This window comes from Thalia democratica, chromosome 8, assembly GCF_965202585.1.
Source record: "Thalia democratica chromosome 8, ktThaDemo2.hap1.1, whole genome shotgun sequence".
Taxonomy (NCBI): domain Eukaryota; kingdom Metazoa; phylum Chordata; class Thaliacea; order Salpida; family Salpidae; genus Thalia; species Thalia democratica.
The window spans coordinates 18,189,152-18,198,424 of NC_139172.1; the positions used below are offsets into that span (position 1 = coordinate 18,189,152).

Genomic DNA, 9,273 nt, shown 5'->3' on the forward strand with positions numbered 1-9,273 from the left:
CGATAAATGTTTAGATTACTTTTTGTTGAAGTGACTAGGTGTGATGCACTATAAGGGTTGCAGTTCAGTGAAATGTTATTGTTTTTGATATTAGAAAATGCAGATTATTTTAGATAAAAATATCTTCAAAGTTGAATATTTAAGTAGTTTTTGTTGCTCTACACCCAAAAAGACTTCATCACGCATCACCCTTATCTGTAAAAATTATTATATCAACTGATTTCTGTATAGTACAGGGTTGCCACACTAAACTTGGGTATTTTGAAAGTTATGAACATATTAAGATTAGATAATATTGAGTTATTCTGAATTTTTTTTTAAACTTCGGCTGACCCAGGATGGTTTTGCTTTCTCATAACAACCTCCAGATAGGTTTAGTTGATCCTATTTCAATATTTTTCTTTTTGATTTAAATGAGTTCTTTCAAAAACTTTATTTTGATTGATTTTTAAATGCTTCTTTATATTTTTCAATTTGGCTAGCTTTTTACTATTCTAAAGAAATAACATTGTGTTTGCACCAGAAGCCAAAAAAATTTTTTAAGGACTATAAAAAACCCAGGACTCCTTGGGATAGTTTAAGGTCTTTCAGGATTTTTATTTCAGACTCAAAGAGTGGCAATCCTGATAGTAGTTTAATTTTTTATAAAATCAAATATATTGATTTTTTCTAATATACAAAACCTTTCTTGACTGGTCAAAAAACTAAGTTTATTTAGTTATTGTAATTTGTAGTTTTATAATTGTAGATTTTTGTTTTAAATATTTGAGATGAAGCTTATAGATTTTAGTACATATTTTCTTGAAAGCTACAAATTAATTTATTAATTTTAGGTATAATTTTTTAAAGATAGTAAATATATTGTTATAAAACCACTTGAGATAAGTGAGTTTAAATTATGTCAAGGTTTCAAAGGAGCAAGTTTGCTGTGAAGAAAAATGCAAATTCAGGGAATTCACTGGCAACCAAGTTGAAGCAGGCCAGAAAAACAGGCGTTTTAAATCTGTCCAATCAGGAACTTGATGAAATTCCCGATGCTCTTTGGAGCATTCATGAACCAAGTGAAGAGGAACGCAACAACTATGAGTTTGGATCTAGTGATCAGTGGTGGGACCAAGTTGAACTTAAGAAACTGTATTTGAGCTCTAATAAATTGAAGAGTGTTTCTGAAAAGCTTTGTAATTTCAGTTCCTTGCAAGTCTTAGATTTGCAGGACAACCAGCTTGAATCTCTACCTTTAGAGTTAGGACAACTGCAAGAGCTGGAAAAGCTTAGTTTGAGTCATAATAAACTTACTTTTTTAAATTTAAGTTTTGATAGTGCTGAAAAACTTCATTCTATTGATGCAATGCATAATGTAATTGAAAAAGTTATACCTAGTTTTTTTGTTTCTTTGAAAGGCTGTATAATGTTAAACTTGTCTCACAACAAATTAAAGTGCCTGCCAACTGAAATTCAATATTTGTTAAATGTATCAAATTTAAACTTGATGAAAAATTGCCTCACATCTCTCCCAAATGAAATTGTATTACTAAATAATTTAAAAGTCTTAGATTTAAGTAATAATCTACTGGAGTCATTACCTTCAGATTTTAGTAAATTAAAAAAAGTTGAACAGCTTAACTTAACACAAAATAAACTTAAATGTTTACCTGATTTATCAGGGTGTCTTAGTTTGAAAGACATAAGCCTTGCCAACAATATACTAACAGAAGTACCTAAAGGTCTGCCTGAAACAATTTCTATTCTAAAATTGAGTGATAACAAAATAAAGAACCTTAGTGATGAAGTTTTATTAGTAACAAAACTTGAAAGACTTGATCTTACAAACAATGACTTAACTCAAATATCACCCTACATTAGTAACATGCCAAACCTTAAAGTATTAAACCTAGATGGTAATCCTATAAAAAGTATCAGAAGAGACATCATAAACAGAGGTAGTGCTGCTGTACTAAAATATTTACAAACTAGAATACCTTCTGACCAGGTAGACAAACAAGAAAGTTGTGGTTCTCTTCCACAGTCAGAATCAAATATGAAGCTAACTAAAAAGCATGAGCTGTTAACTTCCAAAAAAGTTTTGTTAGAAGGTAAAACAGTTACTGATGTAGAACAAGAGCTATTGCAAATTAAAGATGTTGAGATAAAAGAGATAGCTTTGAAAAAATGCAGACTTTCTGAAGTTCCTGAAACTTTATCTAGTTATTCAAGTTCTCTAACCAAGTTGTGTTTGTCTAATAATGTTATAAAAGATTTTTCATCTATTATGTGTAACTTTGAGAAATTGACACACTTGGACCTGTGTTCTAATTCTTTGACAGATTTATGCCAGGAATTTGTTAATCTCCAATCTTTAATGGAAATAAATATTTCTTCTAACAAATTTAGTCAAGTACCTAATTGTTTGTATGAAATCAAATCCTTGGAACATTTAGTAGCTGATAGCAATCAAATTTCATTCATTGACGTGAATGGTATTAGAAAGTTAACTTTGTTAGCAACCTTGTCATTACGTAATAACAGTATTAACAATGTTCCACCAGATTTAGGAGAACTTGAAAATATTAAGTCCCTTAATATTGATGGTAATTTATTTAGAGTACCAAGACAGGCTATATTACAAAAAGGTACTGTTGCTGTTTTAGAGTACTTACGATCTAGAATTGTACGCTAGGCAATATGTGTGACATCAATTTTAAAATTCTAGAATAAATTAACAGTTTATATTAATCTCAAAGTTCTATTGAGTTATAAATGCATTTGAAAAGTTAGTATTATATACTTTTTAAAATTAATAAATTTGTTTATGTTCTAAAAAAATAAGCTCAATAATCTATTTAACATTTTTCAAAAGTACCTCTAAAGAAAATTTGTTTAATATTTTATTATTATTTATATTCAATTTTTTTGGTTATAGTAAAGCCATGAGTAAACTTCTAATTACTTTGTATTCAAATTAAATATTTTTGTTGCTTATTTGTGCTAATTATGTTTTGCAATTAACTTCACTGCTAAAATTTAATTATAGTAATTTTGTAGTTTTTATAGTAATTTAAACACTAAACATGAATCGTGATCGTGGTGATGCTCGCAAAAAGACTATTAAAAGTGAAACTGCAGGAGTAACTTTTGAAACTTCGGAAGAAGTTGATGTTACCCCAACCTTTGACTCCATGGGATTGAGGGAGGATCTCCAGCGTGGGATATATGCTTATGGTGATTGATAAAAACATTATTACGAAATTTTTTATTATATAGTAGACAAATTTTGTTTCTATATTAAAAAAAAAAAAAATTCAAAATTAAATTTGTTTCAGGTTTTGAAAAGCCATCTGCAATCCAGCAAAGGGCAATTTTGCCCATAGTAAACGGAAGAGATGTGATTGCCCAGTAAGTACAAATCATCCATTTTATTATCAATTTGAAGACATGCTTTAATCTCTAAAATTTAGTCAAGGACACAAATTTAATTTTGTTAAATTTGCATGGTCCTTGAGTCAAACAAAAGTTAAGTTAACTTTTAAATTTAATTCGGTATGTTAAATAAAAAAAATTATATTTAATTATTAAAAAAATGTTTATAGTGAAACATGTGTTTTTTTAAAGTTTTTTTTATATATAAAGTGTTTTGTTTGCTGTTAATAGATGTCATTTTATCAATTAAAAACATTTATATATATATATATTTTATGTTTTAATTTTTGTTTTTACAGCCGTATTTTTGTATTGAAAATGTCTAATAAAGGACGAAAGCTTTGCAACTAAAGTGTTCTGGTTATTGTTTCATTGACAGCTATTTAAGGGCTATTAGTTTAGCTTTTTTGTATTTGTAGTGAAACATGTTTAGTTTTTTATTAAATTTGTATGTAAGTGACATAATTATGAATAGTATGGACATAAGAATAATAATAAAAAGAAATATATAAACTAAAGAAAAAGTCTTGTATATAAAACATATAATTTTTTATTCATATAACATTTTTGTTTTACTAAAAATTTTTTTATTAAAATATTTTTAGTTTTTAATCTTTTTAGTAGAAAATCAAATCTTAAGTTTTATTATGAAGCAACAAATTCAAAGTTATCCTTTTCTCTAAGAGAAAATTATAGGTTAGCTTCTAAAATGTAAAATTTTTAAGAAGTAAAAAGTTTACAACAAAACACAGAGCTCAGTCTGGTACTGGTAAGACGGCAACTTTTTCCATATCTTGTCTTCAAGTGATTGATACAACAGTGAGAGATACACAAGTTCTTGTGCTTTCACCCACAAGGGAGCTTGCTCAGCAGATACAAAAGGTTCTTTTCACCGTTATAATGTTTTTAATTACTCTAATAGTTATTATTAAAAAAATAAAAATATTTTAGCTAGTGCTCAATTGAGAATTGTTAAAAACGAATGAAATCCTTAAATTTTTTTTGTTAATAAATTCAGTTGAAACGCGTTAATATTAATGAAATCTAATTATGTAAACTTCAATAAAAAAAGTAAAATAAACTTTTTTTAAAAAAGGTTTGTACAGTAACTTCTCGCTTGTTTACGCACATTGTGTCCACAGAAAAAGTACGTAAGGTATGAGAGATCGTAAAGATACTAGAGGTACCATATATAATTACTATAATGACTGTTTTTTGATATTGCTTCTAAATAAAAGCAAACTGGGGACTTTAAAAGGGACTTTCCCACTTTTAACAATTTGTTTACTTTCTTTATGAATGTGAAAAAAAAGATAAAACTAAACATATATTAAAAAAAAAGGATTTAATTTAACATAAATAATAATACTTGTAAAAATTTTTTACTAATTTTAACAACAAGTAGATTTTATTTTTATCTTTATTTATATGTGACTTATTTGATACTTAACATTTATATTCTATTGTACTTCGCAAATTAAATTGATAATTAAGCATTTGTTTACAATTAAGAAATGGTGTGATGTCTATATTAAAATTTGTTTCTATAGTCTTTTACAAAATTATGCACTTGGTGCTGTAACGGATTTCTTCTTTTGAACAAAAATATATAAGATATAAGAAAAATGTTTAATAAAAATTGTTTATGTTACTACAAATTTTTTTAATTTGACCTTTGCCCACAAAAGGATAAACTTAAACTTAATCTCTTATTGTTAACAAAATTTCTGATATACTTAGGTATAACTAAATGTTCATTAACTAGTCAAGGAACATAAGTATACAAATTCTAAAGATATAGATAGATGAGTTAGCATTTGAAAACATATCTTAAATTAAAAACATACAATAAACCTAATTTATGCAATATTAAAAAAAATAAAAAAATTATTATTTGAATATTTAGAATTCTAAAATGCGTAACTAAACGAGAGTGCGTAACGTCACGAGTACGTAAAGATGCGAGAGGTTACTGTATTATTAGTTAAAAATTTTGTTCAATAAAGTTTAAAGCTAATATTATTTTGATTTGAATAATGCATAATATAAATGTAAAACAGTACATTTTATAAAGAACAACACTTTTTTGCTGCAGGTAGTTTTGGCAATTGGTGATTACATGTCGATCCAATGTCACGCTTGTATTGGTGGCACAAATGTTGGTGAAGACATGAGAAAACTTGATTACGGACAGCACGTTATTTCTGGCACCCCTGGCAGAGTTTTCGGTTGGTTGCTACTTTATGTTTTAAACTTAGATATTAAACACTACCATTTTTTACCAAATTTTTTTTTGATATTATTTGTAGTTTAAAGGTACATAAATCCAATTAGTGACTATGATGGTTTTTTTAACTCATAAAAAACTCATTTATTACTATCAATCTTTTTATCTTACTCATTATCTAAACAGATATGATAAAGAGAAGAAATTTGAGAACATCTTCAATCAAGCTGCTTGTATTGGACGAGGCTGATGAGATGTTGAACAAGGGATTCAAGGAACAAATATACGATGTTTACCGTTACTTGCCTCCTGGCATTCAGGTTTGTTGATTATTTTTTAATAACCATAACTAATTTTAAACTTTAGTTTCTTTACAAGGATTGTTTGAGGTTTCAGTATTCAAATGGTATGTTTAAACTTCATACTCTCATACCCCCACTTAGGGCAGTATTGGTCCATTTTTTTTAAAATTAACATTGGCTCTTATTTGAAAGCTAAGAATATGTACTATAATTTAATTTTTATAGAACAAAAGTATTTCCATTAACTTTCGATATACAATTAGTTAAGTAAATATTAAAACTTGGTAAAACCGTATGAAGTAAAACTTTAAAATTTTATTTAAAATTATTCATTTCAATTTTTAAGGAAATGTTGGTTTTGATATTATAAACAACTTGTAGAAATCTTATTTTTGAAAAATTAAATTATAACCAAAAAAAAAAACATTTTTTTGTTTACTTTTATATAAAAAAAAAAGATATGATATGAAAGCTTAGATATAGTAAAAATCACTTTATTTTGTTAAATGGTAATAGACAATTGGTAGCTCAGTATTTATATAAAATGTAAGACTAACTTTCATAAAAAATGATTTACCCCTCTACCCCCTTGACAGCTGATCAGTTTATTTAATAAAAGTTATTCAATTCATCATCATACATATTAGTATAGAAAAGTTAAGAAAGTTTTTTTAGAAATAATTGATTTTAGAAGTGTTAAAATGTTTTATATTATTTTTATAATATTAAAGGTTGTATTGCTGAGTGCAACTCTGCCAAATGAAATTTTGGAGATGACCAACAAGTTCATGACTGATCCGATCAGAATCATCGTCAAACGGTAAATTGAATAATAATCAATTATTATTAATAAGCTGAAATTTATTAAAATTTTTTTTTTTTTTTTATTGTTTAAACTTGTATAACTTTATTCAGTGATGAGTTGACGTTGGAAGGATTGAAGCAATTTTTTGTGGCAGTCGAGAAAGAAGAATGGAAATTTGACACTTTGTGCGATTTGTACGACACACTGACCATAACACAAGGTGTTATATTTTGCAACACCAAACGAAAGGTTGCTTTTAAAAACTTACAAAAAGACAAGTTGAAATTAAATTGTTTATCTGTTAATTTAAAAATGGTTGAAATAAATATTTTTTAATAATCTGGTAAGTAAAATTATAATCGAGTTATAAAAAAAAAATCCTGAAAAAAGCATACTTGATTGTATGCTATGTAGCAATACTAAAGTCGTATAGCAGACAACTTAAAGTGAAACAAAATAAAAATAACTTGATAATTTTTTCGTAAAACTTTTAATTTGTTGTGTTTCGTTGCTACATATTTGTATTTGATTGAAGGTTGACTGGTTGACGGAGAAGATGCGCGAGGCCAACTTCACCGTTTGCTCCATGCACGGCGACATGCCTCAGAAGGAGAGGACGGCCATCATGAAGGAGTTCAGGACCGGGACTAGTCGCGTCCTCATCTCCACCGACGTGTGGGCCAGGGGTTTGGACGTCCCCCAAGTCTCCCTCGTCATCAACTACGACCTGCCCAACAACAGAGAATTGTACATCCATCGTATTGGAAGGTGAAGTTGATTTTGAGTACAAAAAGTTCAGGGAGCTCAAATTGTTAAATTTAGAACTCAAAGTATGATAGTAGAATAAATAAACCTAAGCTTAATAAAGGTTAACTAGAATGCACTGTATGACTCTATAAATACAGTGTTGCCACTTTACCTGGAATCCTGGAAAAACCTGAAATTTGACAATTTAGGCAAAAAAAAACTTGCAAAAACCTGAAATTTTAATAATTTTTACATGTTCAACAGTAAAATTCCTATTTCACTCAATAAATATATCAGATAAAAAAAAATTGTCGTCATCAAAAATATTTTTTTTAATAAAAACATCTTTATAATAGTGTTTCAGTATCTTTTCAATGTTTTTATATTATATAACACCGTTTCTTACTAAAAACTTAACTTTTAACTAAAAATAGACCCAAAAATGTGTACTTTTAAAAACTTGGAAGAAATTTTGAAAACCTGGAAAATTTTTTGACAAAACAAGTGGCAACCCTGTAAATAGTTTGAGTGTCCTTTACATTTTTATTAAAGATTAGTTTATTGATACATTTTTCTAATATTAAATATCAATAACCAGATCGGGTCGTTACGGACGCAAGGGTGTGGCAATCAACTTTGTGAAGGCGGACGACATCAGAATTTTGAGAGACATCGAACAGTACTATTCCACACAGATTGACGAGATGCCCATGAACGGTTTGTTTACATTTAATGTTTATTACACCTATTTTTTCTCAAAAGTTTTTGATTTTTTTGTAATAAGAGTAAAAAAATTGTTTGGTTTTTAAATTCAAAAAAAGATTTTTTTGAGCTAAATTTTTAATATTATTGATCAATTTGGAGGTCATGAAGTTATTAGATTATCATCTGTTAAGTATTATTAAGTTACTTAACCATGTTGCTTAATTTTTTTCAATAACTGTTATATCATAAAGTTAAGGTTACAGAAAGTTGTTAATATTTAAATAAATTTAGTTTTTATAATCTGTTTTAGTATGTAACCCTTATGTAAAAAAATTAATTAAAAGAAAAAATCAGTTTGTAGCAAGTTGTGAAAACTTTTTGAAGGCAATCTTTTTATCGTCAATTCTAAAAAACACAAAAAGTTTCCTAGGTTTTTAAGCCAGGAACCTCATTTAAAACAATTTTATCGATCAGAAACTTATAATCTAAAAATAAAAAGAAAAATCGAATAATATAAAAAAAATTACTTTTTTATAAACTTGTATTTGATTTTAGCATATTTTTATTTTGAAATTATTTTTTTTGTTGACCATTTTACACAACACCGACTGAACTTAAGTTTATTTTAAAGTATTCTTCATTGCTAAAAAAATTTATTAATTTATTTATTTTAGATTTTAAATTAATTTACAGTTGCTGATCTGATATAGAAGAACCCTGGAAGAATAATTTGATCTATAGAAAGTTTTTATCGTGTATATATGTTCGATTTCTTACTTAGAATAACCTTTAGTGTCGTTTTAGCATAAATTGTCTTCTTAACGTTTGACTTTTTTTAATAATAAATAAACTTCGGCAAAATTTTAATTTAGAAAAATTGAATAATATCAATAAGTAAATTTAAAACATTGGCGAAAGTCAGCAGAGCAGAAGCCTGGAATTTCGTATGCCATGAGACAATCTCAAGTTTAACAAAGGGTTGATAATACTAATTTGATCATCATACCACAAGCTTTCGCTAGACTAATGAGTCCTAATAAGGATGAAACCAGTCTCAGTCTACTTGTGTC

The 9,273-nt window shown here is 27.3% G+C and overlaps 2 protein-coding genes across 2 annotated transcripts; both read left to right on the forward strand.

The window, feature by feature from the left end:
• Window positions 1-839: 839 nt before the first annotated feature.
• On the forward strand, window positions 840-2,855 carry LOC145842002 (leucine-rich repeat-containing protein 40-like). The gene has a single exon (XM_082949342.1). The coding sequence runs from the start codon at window positions 899-901 to the stop codon at window positions 2,675-2,677; it is 1,779 nt and encodes a 592-aa protein (XP_082805468.1). The 5' UTR covers window positions 840-898; the 3' UTR covers window positions 2,678-2,855.
• Window positions 2,856-3,039: 184 nt separating this feature from the next.
• On the forward strand, window positions 3,040-9,063 carry LOC145842003 (eukaryotic initiation factor 4A-III). Its single transcript, XM_082949343.1, has 10 exons — window positions 3,040-3,219; window positions 3,321-3,393; window positions 4,170-4,299; window positions 5,513-5,645; window positions 5,831-5,964; window positions 6,678-6,766; window positions 6,862-7,000; window positions 7,287-7,519; window positions 8,097-8,215; window positions 8,897-9,063. Exons 1-10 carry the CDS (start codon window positions 3,069-3,071, stop codon window positions 8,911-8,913), a joined length of 1,218 nt encoding a protein of 405 aa, XP_082805469.1. The 5' UTR covers window positions 3,040-3,068; the 3' UTR covers window positions 8,914-9,063.
• Window positions 9,064-9,273: the final 210 nt, after the last annotated feature.